This window comes from Crocodylus siamensis, chromosome 12 (genome assembly GCF_052110815.1).
Source record: "Crocodylus siamensis isolate JL-2025a chromosome 12, ASM5211081v1, whole genome shotgun sequence".
Classification (NCBI taxonomy): Eukaryota; Metazoa; Chordata; order Crocodylia; family Crocodylidae; genus Crocodylus; species Crocodylus siamensis.
This window is the reverse complement of record NC_143406.1, coordinates 36,475,341-36,502,152: the sequence shown is the minus strand read 5'-3', so window position 1 is coordinate 36,502,152 and position 26,812 is coordinate 36,475,341. Positions and strand designations below refer to the sequence as shown.

The window sequence follows — 26,812 nt, the reverse complement described above, 5'->3', positions numbered from 1 at the left end:
TTAACTCTGTTTGTAAGAACACTCCTGTGCTATTAAATTAACCCAGCTGCCAAGCACGTGGACTAGGGACACATTTCTGCAACCCAGGAATGGATCAAGCTGATGTGGGAAGGTTCTGGGGCTGCTGCGTACAAGCTATATGTACCGTTCAATATCGGGTCTTAAAAGAAGTAAATCTCGGCATGTGGAGGAATTCCCACCAGTCCTACTGCCTTAAGATGTGGAGTTTAATTTATGCAAAGGAATTCAATTCTCAGGTACCTGGAAGTCTGCAGCCACATTTCAAATCAGCCACTGATTTCAGATGTCTAACTTGAAAGCCCTGGAGTTATGGTTTCTACAGGTTCTAAAGAGCCACAGCTTCCATTGACACAGGTTAGCGCTAAATGTGCTTTTAGCTGAACCCAAGAGATCACCAGTGGGACACTCAGGAACGAACCCCTCCCCAGTAACTAATGACTATTTTTGAAGATTTTTTTTTGGATCTTGGCACAATTATGTTTCTCTTTACCTGAGAATGACAGAATTCTGTGACCACTGTAGTACTTGGAGCCAGCATACTCTAAAATTTGACAGAGCTGAACTGAAAGTTGCTTTTCTGCATTAAGTATTACTTACCAGGCAGGAAGGCACTCCTTTCTTGGAAGCCAGAGGTATAGGGAGACTGGGGGCGGAAAAAAAAATCAAAGCAAGTCAGAAGGTTTTAGCTTTTGCTTTTAACTGTGTCTAAAACAAAACCTTGACTAAACATCCCTTTTTACCTCCAAGTCACAAGCAGTTTTGTCAAGTTGTAGTCTAACAAGTATTCTGGTTAAGTGCTTATATTAAAAAACTAAAAAGTTGTGATTTGGACAAAGAACATTCTTTACATATCTAGAAGGCCCTTCTCAGTTGGAGCACACCAGTGACCATTATCATCTTCCCTACCAGAACCTTGTTGACAGTCCCCTTATTGGATCACACATACCTCAGCACTAAAAGTGCTCTCACTTTTCTCCAGCGGCCTTTCTAGGTAGTATGGCAATGATAAATGCCTTTGCTGATCAAGTTCTCCAGGTGGCTGGTACAAAGATGAGGTTGTCTGTAACACAGAAGGCTTAAAATGAGCAATAACATACATAGACTTAATTGTAGCTCTTCAAGGGATATAATATCTCCAAGCCTTGTACTTGATACATTGGTTAGATGTTTTTCAGTTCCATTTCCTCCGATTACAACTATAGGTTTATTTTGGCCAATACCTCTGAAAGCTGGCTGCCTACATTAGAGGACACATTACATTTGAGATGCTAAAAACAAATGTCAGTGTTGGGGAGGGCTGATTGTTCACATCTTCCCTTTAGGATTTCTCACACAGATCCCCTGTCGCCAGATGGTGTACATTCACTACAGTTTCTTGGTTCACCCATTTCTCTCTCAAATATCGGACAGACTCGCAGTCAGTCATTACAGGATTTTACCAGGAATCTAGCAAGGCGTTCTACAGATTTCCTGGGCTTGTCCGAGCTGGAGAGATGTGGACAAAGAGTGATGTTGAAATTCAAAAGCATTCAAAAGCTTGTCTAACTCTATTCCAACTATACAGTTAGTAAAAGATAGCCCCCCTAGAAATCCTTGCGTCTCATAGAAGACAAGCTAAGAGATGGGTAATTTTTAAATACATTTTTATCTTCTGTGTCTTAAAGCAGGGTTCAGTTTGGTGGATCACCCATGTTTTTTACCCAGAGATTCATCCAACCCTATACATCCCCACTGGCTGAGAAGGGATTATGTGATTTAGCGTTTTGATGTTATGGCTTTTGGAGCTGATCAACTCTAGCTACTAACTATGCTTTTAAACAGTAGGAAGAGTAGGGTAATCCTAGAAAACGGTATTTTGAGGGAGTAAAGTGAAGGATCTGCCTTCATGTGAATGATACAAAGAGAAAGTGGGGTCTGTGAGGGCAGGGCTGCTCAGCTCTGGAAGAAGCCCGCATTTTCAGAAAACCGAAAATCTTGGGAATCCAATCCCTGTGAACCATGATCTCTCCAAAGCAGCAAGATGCTCTGGCCAGCAGGCAGTCTCAGTGTCCCAGCCTGCCCTGAAGTAGAAAGGTTTTCAATACAACCTTAACCAAACTAATGGGAGGAAAGAAAAATGACAATCTTCCGTGCCAGGAAGCACCCTGCTCAACGAATCCCACCAGAGTAAATGGGGGAGACAGTCGGGGTAGAACAAAGCTGCAAAGTTGAGAGCCCGGCAGTAAACAGGCTGGTTGGTGCCTTTTAACCAGGGCCTGAGGCTGTGAAGATTAGTTTGATTCCTGATGCCATATGCCATCTCGTGGTAAAACGGAGAAACAAACCCTGCTCTGCACTTACCGCACAGCACCTTCTGTTAGATCATCTCAGAGGCAGGTGCATGCAGCGATCTCCAATTTAGTCATGGGGAAACCACAGGCCATCACTCAAAATGATCTGCCTGATGCTACCCACGAAGTCAGGAACAAAATTCAGATCATCTGACTCCCAGCCTCTTGTTCCTACTGCTGGTCTAGGAGACGGATCCTGTCTCCTGTTGTCCGTGCAACCATAAAAGCTCAGATCTGCCAGTCTAGATAGTTTGTCATCACTGCAAGAATCCCAGTTGCTTTAGACACCGATCATGAGCTGGACTGTGTGCATTGTAAGGGAACAGGATAGGGAGCTGTAGGAAGTAGCCTGCCCTGACTCTTCAGTCTGCCTTTTTGGATACTAAGCTAACGAGCCTATTTTCTTCTCGTTGTTGTCTTCAGGCTGTTTTCATTTACCAGTATGTTGGTTTTTTGTTTGCCTTGGCTAATTCCCCTTTCTAACTAGTAATTTTGGGTGGGAGATGATGTGGGAAAAAAAGAGATACATCTTCAATGAGAGGGTGACCTCAGAGAGGAACAGGAGAGCTGCACTTACGTGAAACAGCCCCAGAAGACTTTGAGGAAGGCGTGGGAAAATGCAGCACTTCTGTTTTATTAAGCAGAAGCACACAAAGGCAAAAACAGAGTCTCTCATCATCTCTCCGAGCCCACTGTCCAGCCTAACAGGATCCCAAATAGCGCAGGACAAGGGTGAGGCCAACAGTGGAATCGCTCTCATCGGCTGGCATGCTTAAGGGGCACAGCTCTTGCCTAGGCCTTGTCCAACCTGGGGAGCAGATGGGATCCTTTCCTCCACCTTGCATCTCCCCAGCAAGCTAGGTCGGGGTGCTCAACCTCCAGCCCAAGGGGCTGGGCCACTCCTCTTTCCTCCATGGGGTTGAGCCATGCCCCCTCCCTCCGGTGGGCCCAGCTTGGAGCCAGGATGCCCAGCCAGGTTGGGCCCAGGTCATGCCCTCTCCTCTCACCCCCTTGCCTGGGTGGGACTGGGCCGCACCCCCCTTTCGCCATGGAGCTGGGCTGGGCTGGGTTGGCTCAGGCCCCTTTCCCCCACCTCCCTCTCCCTGTGGGACTAAGTCAAGCCCTTTGCCCTTTTGGGGCTGTGTTAGGGCTGGGCCACACCTCTTCCCCCCATGGGGCTTGGTCACGTCCCCTCCCTCCCCCTGCGCCCCCCTCGCCCTCATGGGCCTAGGTTGGAGCCAGGATGCCCCGTCCCCCTCCACATGGCTGAATGGGCCCCTGTCATGACCATCCAGTGCCGGATTGGGACCACCAGTCGGATCCGGCCCGCACATGGCCTGGGGACTGCCCGTCCAGCCCACCAGCCAAAAAGATTGAGCATCACTGAGCTAGAAGTTAAAGGAATTTAATTCGACTGAAACCCCACTCAGCATCCACCTTGGCTCACTTTAACACCTATTCCTTGGCCTGCTAAATTCAACCTAAAAGTAATTTCAACCTCGGAGTGGTCCATTTAATCCATTAAAATTGAACTAAATGCCTTTGACCTAAATCAACTGAAGGAGAAAAAAAAGTCTCAAAAGCAGCCTGTCTTCTTCTACCCTAGTAAAGGTATAAGAGTAGATAGCCCCTTTTGCAGCTGTCATTCCACTGGTAGAGCAGGTCTGCTTTCCTACAGTTTGTAAGCACCGAACAAGGAGATAGCTTTCACTAGAAAGTTTTACCTCAGGCTGTTTGCCAGAGTAACTGTGACCTGAAGGAAACTTTCAGGGTTGTCTTTAGAGTATCTCTTATAAAGCTGTTAACTAGGTTGAGTCAAGTGGAATTTTTGTAGGCATATCTCAAAGTGGAGGTACCAAAATAATCAGCAGCCACAACAGGAAAGCAAAAGTGAGTCTTACTCTGAACTGTTGACTTGCTCCTTTTCTTGCAGGTGTGTCCCGAGTTGATGTCTGCAGGGCTCGGAGCTTCTCAAGTAAAAACATCTTATCTTTTCCTTCCTATAATCAAGACACGTTTAATCATTAACTGAAATGTTTATATTATTGTTAGCAAAATCTCAGGGCTTGTTTACACAGGGAAACAAACTAGCAGACCAATAAGAGAGTAATAATTAAGAAATGGAGTAATTATTCTGGAACAGAGCATCCATATAAGGTAGTTATACTGGTATAGGTTGTAGCTGTGTTAGTCTAAGGACATAGGCAGACAAGAACCTTTGAGTAAATCTGATATCTTTTATTAAACCAACTCAAATAGTTGGTAAAAAGTCTTCTTTGTAAGTTTTCAGATATAAATACCCTTCGTCAGGCTGAGGAAGCATCTGCAGTAGGTGCGCGCTCCCATCCAGGAAGAGCACACACCAGCTGCAGATGCTTCCTCAGCCTGATAAAAGGTATTTATACCCAAAAGCTTGCAAAGAATGTTTTCCAGCTATTTGAGTTGGTCTAATAAAAGCCATCAGATTCACCCAAAGAACCTTGTCTGCCAGGCAGTTATATTGACATTCGTTTTGTCCTAGTTAGGCTGGTCTACAACAGAGGAAAAAGTGACAAGCCTTCAGTTTTCCAAACCCCATTAGTCAAAACTCCTCTCTCTAAGCAGGATGGATGTAGTCCCCAAAATCTGCTGAGGAGGTAAACTTCTGTGAATCTGTGAGGAGTAGTATCCCGAGGCACTGACTTACTCAAAGCTAGCTGAGAGGCAGCTGAAGGGGAATTTATAACCTCATGCCTTTAGGGAGCTGGGTAGCAAGCCTGAATGTGGGGAACAGGAGAAATTAAGTGTTTTCCACCCCCTGCACGTGGGCAATAAGCAGCTGCTGTTCTAGCCAACAAGCAAGCAAGTTTTTGCAGCCATGCAGTTATCATCCAGCCAGCCCTTCTGCAGAGGGTTTTCCCCTTCCGTTCACTTATACCAAAACGGAAGCATATCTCCCTGGCGCACACAGCACAGATAATCGGCGCGTTTTCTGCTTGTTCTTTCTAGCAGGAACCCAAAAAGCAAACTTACATTTATAATTTGCTCATGTAAGAGTCTGACCATTATCTTCCTTCCTTCTATGATCTGCCAGTAAAGATATGTGATAGTTCTAAGTGGAAAATAAAGTTCAACAAATGAGTACTCAATGTTTGGGTGATGCCTCTTTTACTAGTCACTGCCAAAACAAGAGGAATTTTGTTAATTTTATACAGCAATCACATAAACAATGATGGGCAGGTATAAAATGTATCAGATGGTCTAGTGGGAAATACCCAGAGACATCTGGATGTTTATGCAAAAGAACCATGAAAGCAAGTTAACATTACAAAGTTTTGAATACTGGACAGGAACCTACTGTCCTCATCCATGTTCATTAAGTTTAATAATCCTAAAGGACAAGACCTGACTCTGCTGGAGTCCATGGGATCTTTGTTACTGATTTTTATGGAACCAAAAAGAGCCGGTTCTTAGAAGGAGCAAGTTTTAGGCCATCTGTACGTAATCAAAGTACTGACCTAGGGTTACACACACCACACTGTCTCTGCACACGCTGTGTGGATTTACTGTTATCCCCATACTACCTATGCCCAGTGCCAGAGTAAGTACAGAACAAGAACTCCTCAGCACAGCCCTTAAATGATACTGACACCCTCTGCAGCTAGACTGCCAGGCTGGCCGCATGAATTTGAAAATCTGTGCCCAATCTTGTGGCTGCCCAATCTCCTTCTCACTTATGATGCCTTGGGTAAATCTCGGAACTACTTTGGAATAGAGCTGCAAAAATGCAGTTGTCGCTAGGCCAGGTTTATACCATTAGTGGTCTGCTGGTGTCCTGAGAGCATCAAACCCTCCTAGCGTGACTCAGTTTGTCAGCAACTTAGCATAAGTTGACTCTCCCAGCAGAAGTGGTTTTTCAGATTGTGTTGAAGACTGGGGATTTTGCTGCATGTAGGTGTCACAATCTGTCCAAGCTACACAGCAGGCATTTTCACTGTAGAGAATGGATGCATCAGTTTCCCTCCCCTACTCTCCATCCCACCTCCTTCCACAATGGATACCTACATGATGATGACAGTGAGGATAAAGAAGAAATGCACGCTTTCAATTAAGTTACGATAAATCCACACCACCCAGGCTGATCCAGGATTCTTGGTCAATACGTCTATCCACCCAGACACCGCATTAAATATGGAAGACAAGCCTCGGAAAGGGCCACACTTTTCTGAAGGCTTCAACCTGGAAAAATAAGGAAAGGATATTAAAAAGCACTGCAGCAACGAGACCACTGAAGTAGCCAAGAACACCATACAATTAGGGCACTAGTTCTCTGGGCCTCAGGACTCCCATCATTTGACTAGTGATACCTCACTGGGCTAATGAACCCCCTATTATAACAGAGCAACTAGGTCTTCTGGGGAGACAGCATGCAATTGAGTTCTTTGAAGTGCAATGACTGAGCAAGTCTTAGCTGTAGAGAAGAGGAGCTTGCTTCATTGTCTACTCTGGACTTTCCCCATCTGTGACTTTTCAAATACTATAAGCCCACCTCAAACTCCATGGGAAGAAACAAAGGCTCTCCCTGTGGTCATCTGGCACAGGTGGAAGCTCCAGCTAATCTAACAATTGCATTGCCCTACAGGTCCCAGAGGCCTTACTGCAGACTTTGGAATAAACTGTTTCCTTTCTAGATGCATCATATAGTAAAGAAGAAAGAAAAAGCTAAAACACACAATGCCACCACCTTGTTTTCACGCAGCATGAACACACATACAAGACTAGATTTTCAGTAAAAACAGGATGTGGTTCAAGATGACATCCCCTAGCAGGCGAAACAGTTTTCAGGTAAATGGTGGGGAAAAGAAGTCTGCAGACTAAGATGATAAAGATTTCAGATAATGGTAAAGCTATGGTTTAGTTTGCAGGAGCTGGACCTCAAACTAAAACATGCAAAACTGAGTTAATTGAAACCTGTGGTTTTCACTCTGAAACATCACATCTCCATCCTGATTTTGGGACCTTCCTTATCTTAATCACTTTTTGGTAGTTAGCAGGGTAGGTGGGCATAGCTGGGCTGAGAACTTTACACCTTAAAGTGCATGTCCACATTACAATAATTGCTGCAAAATAGTGCAGAGAGACTTAAGTTAGCTTCAAATTAACCCAGCTTAGCCACAGCTGAATGAAATTTAAGACCAGCTGCAAAATCTGCACAGAAACCTGCACTGAGCTTCATGCTGCCACAGCTGGATTGCTACCAGTAACTGAGCTAGCTGAGGTAAAGCTACATCAGGTAATTACACTGCAGTCACAGTGGAATGGGTTTATTATAAAAACTTTTGAGAACAGGAGGAGGAAGAAGAGCAAGATCGTCACTCAGTTCATTATTCTTAGAAAAAACCAAAACTCACTGTTACACACTATCCCATTTCTTTTCCAAGCATTAATTGCCTCCACACAGTTTGCAATGCTGTTCAGTCTCTCCACACATCTCATTCTCCAGATGGGATGGGAAACACATCAGAGGCACGTGGATTTAGGCAAAATGGAACATTGGGATAGCAGCCGAGAGCATAATTATATGTCCCCCATTACCATAGGGTAGACATGCCTCTCACAGTCTTTATAGTATTTATCCTTATAATGCCCATGTCAGGCAGGGCATGCCCCATCTAAAAAAACGAATATCTGGTTTTTTAAGTGTGACACAGATACGAAGCCCCGGATTTGCCAAAGCAATTTCAAAAGGAGGCAGGCACCTAAATGCCTTTCAGAATCTTCTTCCATGAGACTCTCCTAAGGTCACACAGAAAGTCTGCAGCAGTATACTCTCAATGTCATAAGGAAGTACTCAGCTTACCCTCCCCATGAGTTTGCAATAGTGTTTTTAAGACAACATGAATATCACTTGAAACGTTTCAGTGGAATCCAATGCAGATTTCTCTTTCACGCTTGTGAGAGTCCAGGCTACCTGGTTTGGTTTGTGATTAAGATGTGAATCAGTTCAGAGAGAAGGTCTGAATTCTGTTGATCACTCCTACCTCCAGATAGTGATTGCTACCACAGACAGCACTCCAGTAAATGAAGGGAAAAACAACAGAAAAATGAAGAGTGTTGTCATTTGAGAAGCTCTCCAGACTTTGCGAGGGGGTTGACAATTCATCATCAGACTGACCTTTAAAACAGGAAAAGAAAAACATGCACATACACTTGCACTCTTAAAAGTGTTTTACATTCTCATTAGATGAGTTTCAGTCAATGCCATTGAAATTGCAGGTGATTTGCAAGGAATAGCATCCATCAAGAATTTCCAAAAAGTGCCTCAAAACTGCACCTCCAGCAACAAATGAATCATTATAAAAGTGCAAACAGCCTGAGGAAATGCTGGACTCCATTTGCTTCTGCAATACCTTCTGTCAGGATTCCCACCCCCAACTGCCAATGTTCAAGGAAGTTTTGATAACAACTGTGGCTTTGTTTTAATTTGGCTTTCAAACTTTCACATATTTAAGGAACTATTGTTATGTATGATAATATTATTGAGTTGAGGAAGAGTCAGAAGCAAAAACTTCCCTTCTCTTCTAATTATGTCAGCTGACTAATTGTTCTTGAAAGAAGTGCAGTCTGTTAGAACCAAAACAAGACTCCATATAGTGACTCCATATATTTTAAAGCCTACTGTAAGGGAAATAAGATAAATGCGTGCACAAGAATTGCCAGGATTCTGGGTTTTGATGGGCATTAGCAGCTCTCATTTTACTACTTCATATTCTCCTAGCTAATTATGCTCTTAAACCACTAATAAGGCCTCCAAGGCGAGGGACAGACATTCAAAAGCCTGAGCCTAAATTGATTTAATCTTTGCAGGTTAGTCTAAACTGCCTAGGTTGCACCAGTTTGTAACCCAACAGACATTCCCTCTGGACTGAAGAAATGCAGGCACATGCCTGCAGTGGCTCAGGCTAGAAGCCACGGGATGGTAGAGCAGCCCTCCCTCCCTTCCACAGGGCTGAGCTGAGGTGGGGGGGAGGGGGGGAGGGAGGGTGGCCAGGCCCTGGCAGGATGCTCTGATTAGGGAGGGGTTTAAACCCCTACCCTGCCTGCACCATCCCAGGCTTTTCCCTGCTCGCTTCTCAAGGGGCAGATGTGTTGCCAGGCCCCATCCCTGGGCTAGCACTCCGAGGCAAAGGGGAGTGGGGGTGTACAGTGCATGCATCTGTTGATGCTACTGAGCTTTTCAATCTCCCTCTCCCTGCTTCTTCATACTGCCTGCAAACCTGACAGGCAAGGGAGCCAGCAGGGGGCTGATAACCAGCTGTGTTTGTTAGCTGGGTCTGGGACAGAAATTGAATAAACTGGTTTGACCCAAATCAGTTAAGTCTGATACTACATTCAACCAGGTTTATCTTAAACCAGTTTCAGCCATTTTGAAATGTTTATGTGCACTGAACCTCTGTTCTGTTACAAGTTTAAGCCAGTTTCTGATCACTTAAACCAGTTTATATGTAATGTCTGTCCCTAAAAGTTTTTCTGTTGATGTATTCACAAGTACAGTAACTGTCAAATTTCACTGGGTATGTAAAGTCTCCACATAGCTGCTAAAAACTGAAGTGGGAACATGTTATTGCTGAGATGCTGTATTAGGCAGAGGGCCTGGTTCTTTACAACTGCTCCTTACCTTTTTCACATAAAATATTACAAAGAAAGATATCATTTGGATAGCAGGCAGCAGAGGTGAAAAGAAGATGCCAATCCTACAGAAAAGAAGAGAGGGAGAGGGGCAAAAATGCAAAAATATATGAGACCTTGGTCCTTGGTATTTGTTACACAATGTGAAAGTAGAATGCACTTCTATATTTGCATTAAAATGAAAATATATCAATAAATGAATCGGGATATTCAGGGTAAAAGTCCATCTGAGCCTAGCATAGCATAGGTGTGCCAGTTTCAGTAGCCCATGACATACAAATATTCAAATTGCAAACATCATGTCTCACCACTTTTGATTCTCCAACTGCATGACTAGATACCCATTCAGAGCCAGGCCAGTTGGAGACAGTCTTCAGCACATGCCTAGAATAAGGCCTCTGGAGCTGTAGTGAGATGCCTGTACCATTCTGCCACCTAACCCCTAAATCAGATATTATGGAAAATTCACCATAAAAACTGAAACTAAAATATACACACATATGCACACATTCAATATATAATGAGCATGTGCATCGTGTGTATTTTATAGATAAATACACATGTTTCAGGTAAATTATATATATTCTATTGCTCAGTATCTAAGCATATGCATATTATAGATGTATTTAGTTTGTTTTTAAGGTGAATTTTCTGTGTGTCTGTGTGTAGAATTCCATATATAAGTTTCGGAAGCCCTCCCACTTCTCATGAAGAGTAACAGGATGGGGAAGAAAAATCTTGTTTTCCTCTTGCTTTCCAAGAGAATATTACCAGCTGGTGCCACACCTGAGTATGCTCAGTATATATACTGCACATGCTCAGCATATTTGTATAGGTGTGAATGTCCGTATATATGGAATTCCATACATATATCTCCATTCTGTCACTCTTCATTAGAAGTGGAAGGGCTTCAGAAACTTTTCCAATAGCTAATACTGAACAAGAACAAAGAACACAAGAAGGACATAGCTTCAACACTCCAAAATGCCCCTTCTACAGCTCCAAGTTCTCAACTGTGGCTAAGTGAGGACTACTTTACATAGGTCCTTCAGAACGTCACTGTTACTAGTTTTATGCCAACTTTTGAACAGAGAAGAGTTACCAATAAATAAATAATTTGCCTTCAGATCACAGTTTTGAGAGGGAGAGAGCACATGCACACACAAGCATCTTATCTATCAATGGGTGCATCTATATGTGAAATTAATACGATAAGCCTGGCATGTATTATGCCAGAGTTTATTGTTCCTGGGTGCCACATTTACATGTGCAACTGGGATCAGAGCATGTGGAGTCGCGTCAGAGCAGCCCTGGCTGCCAAGGGATGCTCTTACCCAGCTCCAGGTGCTGTGGAGGGGCTGGCTAGGGTACAGATGTGCTCTAGTGCAGGGCTACCCGGCAGGCAACTCTGCACTGAAGCATCCTCATGCCACAGCCAGCCAAGTCAGCATCTACATGTGCATTGCTGTGCACTAACGAAAGCTGCTGCGGGACAGTACTCGTATATACAAGTACTAACTTACAGCACAGTTGATTAGCTTCCTGAGGCCTAATAGGGCCATATGTATAGACCCGAGACTTTACTACAGAGATAATTAGGCAGTTCTCCAGTAAATCTCTCATGTAGATATGCCCAATATGTTTGTACTGTTCTTATCTGCGGTATGCAGGCATCCTTAGGGCGGACATATGAATAACTTACAAAGGGTTAAAAGGGAGTTGGGCTTTACTACATGTCAGCTGCTCTGCAAAACGTTACTGGTATGTCCCTACCTCAAGCTCATTCATAATGTCTCTGTTAGCAACAGTCAATATTTAGATCATAAATTCATCTCTTACCAGGTTAAAGTTTGCACGTAGATCAAACCTAAAACATTTCGTGCAATATCAAATTCTGGCACACCAAGGTTTTTGAGGCATTTGGTTCCAATAATTCTGAAAAGTACACAAATTCATTAGCTGTAGAACATGCAACTGAGAAATATCCCAATTAATATCCCAATTATCCAGGAATTAGCATTTAATTATGTCTTATACAAAGCACGAACTTTTTGCCAACTAAGCAGCAATGGAAAATTACAACACAACACCGGTGTTGTAGTAAAATACTAATTTTTGTGAATATGCTGCATGGATGACGTAAGTCAAAGAACATTTTTCACTTCAACTAAAATTATAGCATAAGGCTGGAACAGCTAAATATAAATACAGATATACTTTTTGTTGAGGAAACTAGTTTACTTTAGTGTAAAATTCCAGCAATGCATGAATTGCAGAGTTCAACAAACTGGTAGCCCCAGGAAAGAAAGCTTCTGCTTAAATGACTGTTTAAATTGTGCACACTCCCTCTCACCCCCCCCAATTGAATATTTGCATCACTTTCTGAACCAGTGAAATCAAAATACTTCTAAATTCATATTCACTACACTCATGTTAGTTATTTTGTGAAACAATTAAGGCCAAAAACATATATAAAGACATGTATGAAAGCAAAACAGGAAAATAGACAGCTGTCCCAATCATGCCAGAGCCATGTTTCTGTTGGAACCGTCCTTTTACTACATTGAAATAACCCTGTAAGTGATCAGTCGTTAATGGTTGAAATGGCCCCACCCCTCTCCTCCCTAGCCAGAGCTCTTTGGGAGGCTGCAGGCACAGCAGGGTCTTGCTGCTCAAGCAAGGATTCCCCCTCCCTGTCTCCCATCTCCCACAGCATGGACCCCAGCCCCTAGATGTGTGGTATGCTAGCTCTCACTTACCTTCGTACAAACTCTCCAAAGAAAGAACCAAGCAAGCAAAATAGGAAGTCAACCACAACAAGACGGTAGAGATCTTGGCCGACTAACGTTTCCCAGCACTTGTAGAGAGGAAAAAATAATGTATTTAAGTCAAATATTTGTGTCTAATGTTTGAACATTGAAAATCTGATCCAAAGCCCACTGAAAGGAAAGGGAAACACTTCAGGATCCTTTAGATCAGACTCCTTTGAAGGTTCTACTTTATATTTTTCTTGAAAGAAGGACAGAGTCTGAGGCTACAGTTCAAAAATACAATGATCTATGAAGCCCAAACTAGCTGAATAAATTTGTCATATCATCCTGGCTTCTCTGAAGATTCAGGGATCCAACAAAAGGTGGTCAAGCCTGTAAGTCCAGCTCTCTCAACAGGCTGTGTGGGGCCTTTTGTATTGGAGCAAATTTCACCCTGCAGTGTATTATTTTTACATAGCCTCTAATCTACTTTTGAGTCCTTTATTCAATCACACACTACTCAATGTATACACAATATTATGAAAATGGTTAAGTCTGTTTCCCAATCTTTAAAGCAAAGATGTGTACACAAACAGGGCAAGTGAAACCTTACCTCTGTTCCTGATGTAGCCACGATGTTAAGCCAGTAGTAGCAGAGGATTCCAGTTATAGACATCTTTAGAATAACATTTCTATGAAGAAGAATATCAGTAGCTGGTGAGTCCATTGGAGAAGCCACTACCAATCACACACCACCCTTTTCTACTGGTTTTAAACTGATCTGGATTATACAGTCCGTGCTGTGAAGTCTATTCAATGCACTGTAAGCAAGACATGCAAAATTCCTCATGGAAGGACGACAGAAGTATCTACTTGGTCCTCCCCTGAGGAGGCAGCTTTAAAGCACAGTGGGGTTCCCCTTGGCTAGTGATACATGGCCTCAGAAAACCACCACCAACCAACCAACTCACCCTCCATTTACCATCTCCCTGTCATTTGGGCCCACAGCCCAAATCCCACCGGTGAATGCTGTAGGCTGCGCCAGGCCTGAAGTTTCCTTATATGTCTGGTAGGAAGGAAAACAACAGATTTGCCTCACCCTGGGATGAGGCACTGCTGTGCCACCAGTGGACTATTAGGGGTGGATTCATAAGACCTGTGAACAGAGTACTGTACCTCCCCTGGTGCAGAGTTGGCTGATGGTTTCAGTAGTACCTAATACCACTACAAGCTTGCTGATAATAGAAAAAGTGCACTTGACTTCAGACAGAAACCACTGCTAACTGGGAGTGAGGGGCACCGAATACCTGGTAATAGTGATGTATATCTGATTCCTGGGGTACTGAAATTTCTCTAGGAGTTCAAGCAAAGAGAAGACGAAAGGGGTGAGGAGGTTGAGGAGGGACACGACGATAGGCAACACAAGGGTGGCAGCCTGGTTTTCCAGCTCTGTTCCATCACCTTTCATGAACAACTTAAAAAAAGAAAGAAAAATAAAGTATATGAGGCAGACTTTTCATCAAAGGCATCTTTGCAGAGGACTTTGCACTGCCCATTTCATCTCAGAGATCCTGGTGCTATTAGCAAACACCTTTTCAGCTCTCATAAGCCCAAGCAGCTCTTGGATATATAACCATCAACTCTTGCGCTGCTTGGGTATGTGGCCAGGAAGCAGAAGCCAAGCACATGACCGGGGCCTCACTGCACAAGGGATGAGGAAGGAGATAGCATTTCCTGCCTTGCATTGTTCTTCTTTCCAGTATCTAATGAAAGGCAACAAGTGAAATCCAAATCAAAAGCAGTCCTTCCTGGTTGGCTCCAAGGGCTTGCTTCTTCAACTATTCAATTATTAAAAAGTGTTCATGAGCATATTGGCAAATACAGTAGCTATTGTGGCACAAGATGGAGCAGACAAGTGGACTTATAAGGCTGCTCAAGGGTACAGGTCCTCCCTGTACACAAGGGTGGAGTCAGGCAGGAGAATAGCTGTAGGGCAACAGTGTTTGGGCTAAATCTCATCTTCCTTATGTCCCTTATGTCCCTGCGATTAACCAGTTAATCATGTCTTAAGTAATAACCCAACCACGCAGTCATACAATTAATGGTACAATAAAAACAGGGAATAAGCTACAAAGTTATTACACAAAATATGTGCAATAACTTTACGGCTGATTCCCATCGCACCTTCAATTGAATATGTGGCCAGGTTGATCAGCGTGGAAATGGAAAGCATTAGTTTACTAGAACAGGTCCTTACCTTTAGGTTGTTAATGGAGAGGTAGTAAACACAGGTGCAACACACAGCTGTTGTTCCCAAGGAAAAAATCCAAGCAGCTAGATGAATAGCAATATGAACCATCCTTTGCTTTACAGAAAGGTTCAGATCTTCAGACTTAGCTTCAGATAGGGCTTCCTGTAATAATTAGGCCCAGGCTTCAGTCAATAACCCAAAGCAACACCTGTTCGAAGTGATCACTTATAGGATTTAAGAGGCAATCTCTCAAGAAAGCTGGTGCAAAATAGTCCTCCTGACACTTGGGGGATAGACTGGAAGCCACACAAGGATGTGGGGGGAAAAAATCTCTCATACAAGTTCCACCACACTTCGCTTACAGCCACAACTCCCAGGAGTGCTTTATGTCAGTGATCCAATACAAAACAAAACAATTGATACAGATAAGAAGTAGAAGAAAAAAAGATGACAGGTGCAGGACAGTTCAGTCATGGAACAGCCATCGCGGCAGGGTCAGAACCAGGGGCAGAGTCATAAGGTGCAGAGATGATTCCCACTAAATTTGCAATACACCAAGCAAAGAAAAATAGGCTGCTTTCCTGCTTATGATTAAAAAGGTAAAACCTGTTGACATGGGTCAGAGAAACATGGAAACGAAACTTGGCAAATATCTGTGATTACTCTAGGGAGTTGTGTGGAAGAGCAAATAGACATGACTGAAAAGAATCTTTTCAGATGAGTTGCTAAGAAATGCCAAGGGAACAAACAGCTCACAACAAAGAGCGAAAGCTTTCTGCAGTCAACCTAGAAGGTCAGGAAGAAGCAGCTTCTCCAAAATAGTCCTTGAGGGAAACGCACAGATTCAAGTCTATTCACACAGAACCCATTTAGTTCTTTACCTTGATTTGTGTGCTGAGGTTTTTTTGCTTCAGTCTTACAGCTTTGTCATTGGTTATATTGAAATCCCAGATGCAGAGAAGTTTCCCAGCATTTCCAGAGTAAGTTTGAGGATTAACAAAGTTATTACGGAAGGATTTTGCCATGCTGCAGTGAAAATTAAATGTACATCATTAGGATTAAGGAAATGAATGGTGGGGGAAAAAAGTGAGTTGACCTTTCAGATCACAGAAATCAATGTCTTCTTGATTAATGAATGTTGAGTCCATTTAAAGATGCTTCCTGTTCCCTTTATGGCCATATCCCTCTACAAATTTGGTGTCTCCTAACTTTCTTTTCACATTTGTTGTCAACAGTGGTTGCCTCTGCAGAGCCATTTCAACATGGCACTCGCTGGCAGGGGTCACAAACAGCAGCATTTACAAGAGATTAAATAAAATTGACATAAATTGAAATTTTTCATAGGGCTCTGGTTGCTTTGCAGTTTCTCTGCATCTCACTGAATGGGCCTGACAATGCTTTGGACATGATAACTGAGGGCATTTAATTTTCTAGGTTGCTTATTATTACGAACTGCAAACAGGAATGTGTCAGCAGCAGCTCATCCAGATCAATGATATAAGAACTGCCATTTACAGGGTCAGACCATAGGTCCATCTTGCCCAGTCTCCTGTGTCACACAGGGGCAGAGAGCAGCCCCCAGAATTTAAGACCCCCAGTTCTTACTAGGCCTGGTACGTAGAGTCCTTACTAATACTGGTAGCCTCTCAAAAACGAAGTTTTTAGCTCCATTCAAAGTGCAACAGAAATATGCAGTTACTGTACCTGTATACCAAGCTAAAGAAGCAGATGACAAAATAAATCCCAATAGTGAAAATATAGGCCAGCTGCATGTCATAAGTTGTGCTGCTTTCAATTTTTGTGATGGTAGAGTTCGTGTAAAAACCATAGTAGAGCACAGTTTGTTGAAAATAGCCCTGAAAGGATAGGAATATTAGTAAAAACCTCAACTCCCATGCTGTTGATTGAATACAGTGGAGCATTCTTGGGCCTAATCTTTCAAAACCTGATTCACATCATCCCATTTCTCTTGAGGAAGCCGTTACTACAAGTCAGAATTCAGAAGGATCAGGCCTTTCATCTCATTAGTAATAGTAATTACAACCCTCCCGACATGGAGCATAGCATTCTGAGCATGCTTCCTTCTCCTGAGGATCTAATGGGGGTGGATATGGATAGTCAGCACCTTGCAGGAATCGGCCTTTTGGGAAGAAAGGTTATTGGTGACCCTCCCAACAATGTGACAGCTGACACCTTATTAGAAGATGCCCTGATGAGTGGCTGCAATTTGAGCTTGAGCCAAGATTTGCTAGCTAGGAAGTATAACAACTCATGTTTTGTATGGATCAGCACAGAAGGAGGCTAGTAACATGCACTCAATGATGGGTTACACAAAAGTACTTCTGCTTTGAACCCAGAAATGTAGGCGTACTGTAGTTTTGCTTCTGAAGACTGAGACCTCTAAAATGCAACACTCCTCCAAAAGAATTCCGGCAGTGCCATTTATACTTCCCCTTTTCACGCTTTAGTGGCTATAGCTTTAGCAACTCAAGGAGAGATGTTGGTCGTTATTCCTTAAAATTATTATTTGTTACACAAATCTCTCAACATTTAGTGCAAGCAGTGCAACTATTTTGCAATAGTCAAGCAGAAGCAAAGTGGCATGCTATATCTAATACTAATATAGCTATAAATCAGCAGTTTTCATACATAGGAAAATTAACCTAGAAGGAACCCAGATGACTACTTGAGATGAATTTTCCTTTAAAAACCATTCAGGACTTTAGATCCTGACAGTGGGAGTATGTCAATGTAAGTTAAAAAAAAGATTACAGTGGCTAAAGGCCACACTAATGTCAATAAGTCTCTCGCCCAGGAGCAGTCAGCTCTTTGCAAGGTCAGAGTCTTAGTGCTAATGAAATGTGCCAGAGTCACAGAACTAAGCCATGAAATTCTCTGTGCATCTTCAGAGGAAGGGTAACCTGGGTAGTTTCACTGCTGATAGCATCTTATCCTAATCCAGGAAGAGGGAAAAGGTGAGTACAGCCATTGTGACTAATCCGTTGTTTTCTGGAAGACTGTCAAAACAGCTTCAACAAGCTCCAAAAGCAGTGATGTCAGGGTACGATTCAAACAAAACCAATTCATTTCATTTGCATGACAAGGCAGTTATTAGTTGATTATCCTGTTCAATATATACACATGGATTTGATTTAAAATCAGTGACCAGAAGAATTTAAGAGCAAAATCAAAGCTTCCACAACTTAATCTAGCTGTTACTAAAAAATGCTTAGTGCTTTGACGTATACAATTAGATGTGTTGTACACACACAACTAATGTAGGTGTCTCTACATACTTACAGCTCCAGTGAGAAGCTCCAGGCCCGTGAATGAAAGATTATTTGATCCTGCTGCTATGAACTGAGGGATTGTTACGAAGCTGAAGTTCACAAGGAACGAGAACATGTTAAAAGTCAGCAGCCACGTTAAAAACACAAAATAGGAAAGGACGCTGGTCCCAAACTTGCCACCAATAATTTTCAGTGTCTTCTGCCATAGCTGTAATGACTGAAAAAGTTCTGACAGGCCATTTCTAAATCGTCGATAAGACTAGCATTAGAAGAAGAGGGGAGAGCAAAAGAGATTGTTAGCATGCAGTCCTCTATGGTCCTTGATATACAGTATAGTAATCAATTTAAGTTACACAATATAGTCCTGAATTTCTTACATTTATATTTTTTTAAGATAGGACATTCTTTCCTTCCACTTTCTTCTCACTTGTAACACAACACTCCTTGACATAATTTTTTAAATGCTACCTTAATATAGATTAATATTAATGGCACCATTTCCATGTGCTGGCTACTTGCCAATAGGTCAAAGAGCGGTAACACAAAATATCACTGGAGTTACCACTAATGAGATACTATATAAAACAATTTAATGTCACCTTCATGCAAGTTAGATATTACACTTACCAGGGCAATTTTGTACAGACACTGTGTACAACAGTGAATCCGAGTACTGTAGCTCACTGATTTTCTTGTTTTTTCCGTAAGGACTTTATTCCTGTGGATGAACCATAAATGCTAAATCAAGCGCTTTAAGTTAAAATAAGAAATTCTTTGCTTTAACCAGATTATTATGAATATAATTATTACCTATACTAGCTAAATACCCATAAGGAATGACGGATTTCAGGGAGGGTTTACATGACTCCCCTTTGCCCCCCACTCACCCTTTGGGGCCAACCAAGTAAAGTCTCCCTCTGTAACCGCAGCCTCCTCCTCCAGCCACTGGCGCAGGGGCTCCTGCCCCTGCCTGCCCCACCTCCCCTCCCTCCCCACTCCTCTTCCTCCCTCCCTGCCACCCTCCCCTCCCTGTTGGCGGTAGTCAAGGCTGGGTGGCGGGGGGGTGGGGGGGCACCACCATGACCCCCCTCCCCTCCCCACTGCCTGGCCCTGACAACTGCCACCATGACCCCTCCCCCTTCACCTCCCCCCACCCTTGCCTGCCCAGGCCCACACAGTCTCCTTCCCTCCTTGACGCCTCCCCCGCCCTGCCAGCTGTCGTCGGGACCCCCTTCCTGCTCCCCTCCCTCCCTCCCCGCCACATGGCCCTGCCAACAGCCACCACCGTGACCCCCATCTTTGCCTCCTCCCACCCTGCTCTCCTCCCTCCCTCCCTGCTGGCTGTTTTGGGGGGCATCAGTGACAGGTGGCAGCGGGGGGTGTGTGCCACTACTGTGACCACCCCCTTCACCCTCAGGCAGGGATGTGTGGGGAATCCCCACTGCTCAGGCAGCCAGGACATATTCACTGCTGCCACAAACTTCCACGGCAGCAGCTCAAACTTGGGCCCACAAAGCCCAGACCTGTACAGCCAGTCACCACCCGCTCTCTCAGCAGCACACGCACAGTTGGCCAAAAGCGTTATGGACAGACAGACACACAGGCAGACAGACTAAGCCCTTTATATATATACAGAATGCTAAGAAACAGCCAAAAAGGTACTGCAATTTGATTTAAGGAGAAAGCTTTGTCGCTTGTCTTTCTATTGGCTGGAACCCTGGCTCAGGACAGACAGGGCCAAGGCAATAAAGCCCTGCCTGAAGAAGGGTGTTTGTACTCAAGCGGCCAGGATTTGGAACCAACTTCCAAGAGAAGTGCTGCTGGTTCCTACCCTGGGGGTCTGTAAGAGGAGGCTGGATGAACACCCTGCCAGGGTCGTTTGACCCCAGTTCTCTTTCCTGCCATGGCAGGGGGTCAGACTCGATGATCTGCTCAGGTCCCTCCTGACCCTACAACCATGAAACTATGAAACAATTTTTTCCCAGCTATTTAGTTGGTCTAATAAAAGACATCACATTTACTCAAAGAACCTTGTCTGCCTCTTGTCTTCTAACACATTAATAGCTCATTGCTGGTCTTGGAATTTGGATACCCCCTCTAAAGAGATGGCTGATATGCCATCACCTTAATTTTGTTTGACTCTTCTCTATTCCTACAGCAGGGGCTGGCAACCCCCGGCATGTGTGGCAAGCATGGCATGCAAGGCCATTTTGCTCAGCACGCCACCACCAACCTGGGCTCTAGGCAGCTGCTGCCAGCCATGGTGCCCGGGCTGCTATCTCCCAGCTGGGAGGCTGCAACCAGATGCTGTCTCCCTGCCCCAGCCCTGGCCCCTGCCCTGATGGGCACACTACCAGCACCTGCTGTCTTCCCAGAGCCCGGGGCCTGGAGACAGCCGGGGCTGGGGTGGGGAAGCAGCAGCTGTTTGCAGTCTCCCAGCTGCAGCCTGCCCAGATTCTGGGTAGCTGCTGATAGCCACAGATACAAATCCCTGTTGCAAGCAGCCCAGGATCCATGGGCAACTGGTGCTGCCTTAGTTGGGGGGGGTCACATGCTCCCCCTGAGACCAGTTCCGCTGACCAGAAAGGGGGGGGACCCCCATGGGCGATCCTGCCAACTGGATCCCACAACGGTTGATCACTGCAATTGCTGCAGTTGCTTCCGGGAGTGGCTGTGGCCACTTCTGGGAACAAGCACCAGCCAATAGCCACAGCCACCCCCAGAAGCAGCCGCAGCCACTCCCAGAAGCGGCTGCAGTGATTGGCCAGCACTTGCAGGGGGGGCACTGGCACTCCCGCCTGCCCCCCCTACTGATCTCCTAAGTGGGAAGCGTGGCCAGTCAGGGGGTGCACCGGTGCTCTCAGGGGATGCACATGCACCCCTGTGCAACCCCTACACATTGTCACTGCCAGGATCCGTGGCTGGCAGCAGCTACTCAGTCTGGGCCAGCTGCAGCCAGGAGGCTGCAAACAGTTGTTACCTCCCTGCCCTGGCTCTGGCCCCAGTGGGTGTAGTGCCGGCACTTGCTGACTTCCCGGAGCCTGGGGCCTGGAGACAGCCAGGGCTGGGGTGGGGAGGCAGCAGCTCTTTGCAGCCTCCCGGCTGCAGCCAGCCCAGGTTCTGGGTAGCTGCAGATAGCCACGGAGCCTGGGCTGCTCCCAGCAGGTGGCTGGGAGGCTGCAAACCCTGCTGCAAGCAGCCCAGGATCTGTGGCTGGCAGCAGCTACCCAGAGCCTGTGCCAGCTGCAGTGGGACGCTACGGACAGCTGCTGCCTCTCTGCCCTGGCCCCAGCTGCCTCCCAGACCCAGACCCAGACCCAGGGGAGGCAGCAGGTGCTAGCGCTGCTCCTCACCATGCTGCCCTCCCCTGCCGCCTCTGAAGAGCAGTGTGGAACCTGATGTGGCAGGGCACAGGAGGGAGGTGCATGAAAGCTGCCTGCCAGTCTGAGCTCCCCGCTGTCCTGGCCACTCTTCCCCTGCAGGCAGTGGCAACAGTGACGGGCACAATCCTGTGCTGCTGCCCACACTGCCTCTGTGCACACAGGGGAAGTATGACCAGGGCAGCGCAGAGCTTGTAGTGGCAGGCAGCTTCCCTGTGCAGCCCCTCTGTGCGCTGCCACTCTGGGTTGCACACGCTGTGCTCCCAGCCCTGCTGCCCTCCGACAGGCCCTCTGGAGCATACTGTGCGCGCCCGGAGTGGCAGTGCACAGAAGGGCTACACAGGGAAGCTGCCTGCTACTGCAAGCTCCACACAGCCCTGGTCACACTTTCCTTGTGTGCATGGGGGCAGTGTGGGCAGCAGCACAGGACTGTGCCCTTTGCTGCTGCCACTGCCTGCAGGGGAAGTGTGGCCAGGACAGTGGGGAGCTCAGAGTGGCAGGCAGCTTTCATGCATCTCCCCGCTGTGCCCTGCCGTGCTGGGCTCCAACACTGCTCTGCAGAGGCGGCGGGAGAGAGCAGCATGGCAGGGAGCACAAGCCCGCACCCACTTTGCCCCTGCCCCTCACACAGATCTGGGGGGCAGGTCCCCTGTGCCCCCCAGGAGTGCATGCTGCCGCCGGGAGCCAGCCTCACCCCCCACCCCCAGCAGGCAGCAGCAGTGGGGGAGCCAGCTCGTGCTGCAGCAGCCACAGCCTTCTCCTGGGGGCAGGCAGGGAGCTGCAGACCTGGGTCCCTGGCCCCATAGCCCTTGCAGCTGGGGGCCCCCTCCGGCAGGGCTGGGGGTAGGGGCGCTGTTGTGGGGAGACCTGCACAAACAGATACACGAGATCGAAGATAGTATCAGAAGTTTTATTTATTGTCACCAGGTTTACAATTTTTAGAAAATCTGGTATTTACCATAAAAAAGGCAACATTTATGATTATTAACTATACTAATATGCAGGGCAGCCTGCCACATACCCCCTGCCCTCATTTTGTTTTTCTGGCATGCCAGCACTCCGGCACCTTCCAAGGTAGACATCGTGGTTTTTTTGGCACTCTGGCCAAAAAACGTTGCCTACCCCTGTCCTACAGTCTACAAATTATTTTGGAAATTTTTTTCTCCAGTCTTTTCAGAGGAAATTTCTCACAGGAATATAAAGTAGAATTTTGTTGTCATTTATCAAGTGCATTGCTCCCAGTTAATAATAGGCACTACCTGCCTTATTTAATTAACACGTATTTGCCTTGTAAGATGCCACTTCAAAAAATGCATACTTTCCCAATTGTTTTGTACTGGAATTGACAGTGCCAATCCAAAAATTATCAAGACACCTGTTCTAGTGAGTTAGATGCCTGTAGCGGCACAAGTATTCATATAAACAATCGGCTGTAGAAAAAATTCTGCTTTTACCTGATCTCTCTTTTTTCTTTCATAGTCTTTGGCATCTTCTGGATTGCTTTAATTCTTTCACGGGTAGTCATGCTTGCAAGATTCCTGATGATCTTTTCTTCTGTATGAAAAAATGTACAAAAATATCCAGAACTTTGATATTATTTCTCATGCAGGGGTGATATGACACGTAATGCTTGTTGCTCCCAAGATGCAGGTAATATATAGAAGTTAAATAGTCACCTAATATTCTTAGTTACCTGGCATGAAATTTCTGCAACGTACAGCATGTACTATACATTAGGAGAATACAGTACTCATTGCTTTCAAAAATCCCAGTAGCAGTTTAGTGTTTATACAATGGGCTATAATATAAAATAAGACTAAAAAACCCTGATATCTTCATACAAGATTTTACATGCTATTTGTTCAAGTACTGTTTTGCTTTCTGCAATAAGCTTACACATAACTGAAAGATGCCTTTTAAAAAAAATAAGAGATTTTTTTGTAATTTTAGGTAAGTGACAGTATGTAAGCAGGGTTAATGTAAATTAAAATTACGGAAATTATATTATTTTACTGAAAGTGCCTTCTTATATAAGGCAACATTTTTAATATGTTACTTTCAGGCACACGGTGCCTTTTCAAAATGGCTGAAAACTAGAACCTAGAATAGACACTTAACTGTATAAATCTAAACAGGTGAAATAGCATTAATTAAAATGATAAAAATCATGGTGACACTAGGAAAAATAGTGTATGCTAAGAATGCTAGATAACAAGTTGGCAAACACCAAGTTTACTTTAACCACAACTGTTCAGAGTAAACCTTGATGCAAAGTCCAAGCTTTCTCTCAGCTAATTAGCATGGTAGAACTCAAAGTTGTCTAGGAATCTAACATGCTAGGCTGCTTATATTAAAAAAAAAACAAACAAAAAACACACAGGTTTTTCCCCCCCCCCCCGTTAAGAGAAAGCCAAATAGTTCAATATGAAATTCTGACCACAAACACTCCGCTGTTTCACATCCAAGTATCTCAAGTGCAGACTGGAACAAGATGTTCCTAGTTCTGCGGTGGCCCTGTAACATCCATCAATATCTGTTACATTTTTCTTGTCCAAGAAGGTGGCTAGTAGCCCCACCATTTCTCTAAGCAATATAGAAAGTGCCTACCTTGGTTTTCTTTATCTTGATACTCTGCTGCTGCATTTGCGTCTGTTCCATCAAGGTTAGTGAAGACGGGGTCAGCTCGCTGCCTGTTCCGTCTCTGCACGACGCTAGCTGAACAGCACACGCTTTTTAACAAAAGCTGCAACTTAACTAATTGGCTTAGACGAACCTGTTCATTATATATTCAACACTTCACTTTCATAGAAAGCAGTTACTTAAAGAGCCTCTGCTGCATGTTTGATAAGTAAATGCAATTTTTCAGCAGTAGAAACATAAGACCAGATGGCATTATCTGGGTCTGGGTCCAGTCTCTTGCTGTCACTGGCAAGGTAAGACTGGGACACCTCTATTGGCTTTTTTGGGATTGTTTCTTGAACAACATACTATTCAGGGTATCAGGATCTTACCCTAGGAGAATGGAGGCCTAACTCTTGTCAAAGAAGCCAGTTTATTGCCTTTCTTCCATCACATCATTTAAAATTATTTTCTTGATCACTGAATTCTTGTACCTTCTGCTACTCAATCTGAAGAGTGAGGAGAGTCCAAAAGTGCCTCTCTCTGGCCACAAGCCATCTGGGAAGATATAGGCAGCTCAGCACTGCATTCTCCTTCCAAGTTTGGCCTTTCTGACATAAAAAGGCCTACAGAGTTTGGCCTTTCTGACATTAGAGAGCCTATGGAGTTCGATGCGTCCATTAACGAATGCACCTCTTGCTGGTCTTCAGCAATGGCACTGTTCAGATTTGAATTGACTATGGTAATGGTATTGTTCTCACTCTGAGGCAATTTTCTTTGCATTGACTTAAAAGAATTACAGAAAAGAAAATGTCTGTGGCATCTAGCTGAGGCATTCCCTGGACTTTCAACATCTGGACACTTATTCTCTAGTTGTAAGTGTTGGATATTCTTTTCCCAAACATTAAAAGTCTTAAGAAGCATCTCTCCCATTCTCTACATGCTCTCACAGAGAATTTTGAATGAGTTACCCCCGTATATCAACAAAATCAGTATTTATTTAGTAAAATACAATATCTTCCAAGACAAATCTTAACCAGAAGACCATTTACAAAAGGTTAAAGTCTGCCAGAGATAGTGAAAACACTGAAGTCCCTCATCTTGGCTAATAGAGGTGCATTTTTTTTCCAACATGTGTATACAACAATTCTAGATGAGCATTCTTCATTAAAGGCAGAGAAATTCTGGAAGCATCAGGTACTAAACTGGTCACAATGAAAAAGAAATCAGGGGAACTCATGAACTGAAAAACAATTACATATATAGAAGACAGACACCAAATTGACACCGCTATGATTTTATGAATAATTGTTCTGCTATCTAGCCAAAAAGGGACCCTTAAAAAAAACTACATTGTCAAGTTCCAGAGGACATTTATTTTAGTAAAAATACAACATTAGTTTTTGTGGTCAGTCCTTCACACTCAAACACCATGGACCAAAATGTTGCTGCTATTACTCCACTGACATCAGTGGAAATACATCAGCGAAGAATTTGGCCCCATAATCCCATGAATCCATTCACATAATCGCACAAATGCATTATCTGAGATTACCTAGCCATAGGCAACTCAGCTTCAGTTAGGTGGCTCCGCTTTAAACAATATCTTTCCTTGCCTTTCTTCTTGTATCCACCACCCACAGAAAACTCTGTATTACCATATCACCATAGCAGAGAAATACTGCTGTTATTTGATGGCTTCTCCAATTATGTGGAGACTTTTAATCAGTCAACTGCCCAACTGAAAAAAGAAACTTTCACGTTAATTAGCATTAGATCACTTGGTTAGTTCAAGCCTAACAATATTTTTCTCGACTTACGGAATTTAAAGTTTCAATGTTTCCACTGGCATTTACTTCCTCTTACTTTAGCCTTACCTTCAGATGCATCAGAAGATCTGCGTGCAAAAGGGCCATCCACAGTACTGAGAGTAGAAGGTGGTGTATACGTAAACTCTGGCTCATATTGAAAGGAGTGATTGACTGTTGAAAGGGAAAAGCAGAAGTATATGGACTGGAAGTATTTTTAAATAATTCAGAGAAGATTAAATACATTTGTACATAAAATAGTATATCCTAGAATGATAAGGGAATTCCAGTACCATAAATCCATTTAAATAATGATGCCACTGTATTATATTCTAATAAAAATATGCACTGAATGCTAAGGGAGATACATTTAGAGTACTGAAAGACCACCTAATTTGTCTATCCAAGTAGGTCAGTGGTGCTCAACCTTTTTTGGCCAGTGCACTGGATGGGCAGTGCTCAGGCCATCTGCAGGCCAGATCCAGCTGATGGTCCCGATCAGCATGGGGTAGTAGTGGCAGGTCCTATCCAGCTGCACGGAGCAGGGCAAGGGACCTCCTGCCTCTAACCTGGCCTGGGGGAGGGAAGGGAAGAGATGTGGCCCAACCCCATAGTGGGAAGGGAGCAAGGCCAATCCTCAACCCAGCCCCAGAGAGGCAGGGTGAGTGACTCAGCCTCCTCTAGCTACAGGGGTG

General features: G+C 44.5%; 1 protein-coding gene across 3 annotated transcripts in view; it reads right to left on the bottom strand.

Annotated features, from left to right (window-relative positions):
• The window catches only part of TMC5 (transmembrane channel like 5), a 40,482-nt gene that overhangs the window by 2,985 nt on the left and 10,685 nt on the right, over positions 1-26,812 (bottom strand). For 2 of the 3 annotated variants that reach the window (XM_090023091.1, XM_090023092.1), the window contains exons 4-22: positions 26,187-26,291; positions 24,298-24,405; positions 23,145-23,244; positions 18,938-19,028; positions 18,321-18,569; positions 16,725-16,876; positions 15,902-16,046; positions 15,027-15,182; positions 14,077-14,243; positions 13,383-13,461; positions 12,779-12,876; positions 11,859-11,954; positions 10,009-10,084; positions 8,372-8,505; positions 6,396-6,569; positions 5,364-5,442; positions 4,253-4,351; positions 968-1,081; positions 619-664 (exon numbers count right to left, since the gene is read on the bottom strand). In XM_090023091.1, the coding sequence (XP_089879217.1) occupies positions 619-664; positions 968-1,081; positions 4,253-4,351; positions 5,364-5,442; positions 6,396-6,569; positions 8,372-8,505; positions 10,009-10,084; positions 11,859-11,954; positions 12,779-12,876; positions 13,383-13,461; positions 14,077-14,243; positions 15,027-15,182; positions 15,902-16,046; positions 16,725-16,876; positions 18,321-18,569; positions 18,938-19,028; positions 23,145-23,244; positions 24,298-24,405; positions 26,187-26,291 (2,268 nt within the window). The remainder of the gene's footprint in view (positions 1-618; positions 665-967; positions 1,082-4,252; positions 4,352-5,363; positions 5,443-6,395; positions 6,570-8,371; positions 8,506-10,008; positions 10,085-11,858; positions 11,955-12,778; positions 12,877-13,382; positions 13,462-14,076; positions 14,244-15,026; positions 15,183-15,901; positions 16,047-16,724; positions 16,877-18,320; positions 18,570-18,937; positions 19,029-23,144; positions 23,245-24,297; positions 24,406-26,186; positions 26,292-26,812) is intronic. The other variant, XR_016438621.1, reaches the window with a different exon arrangement.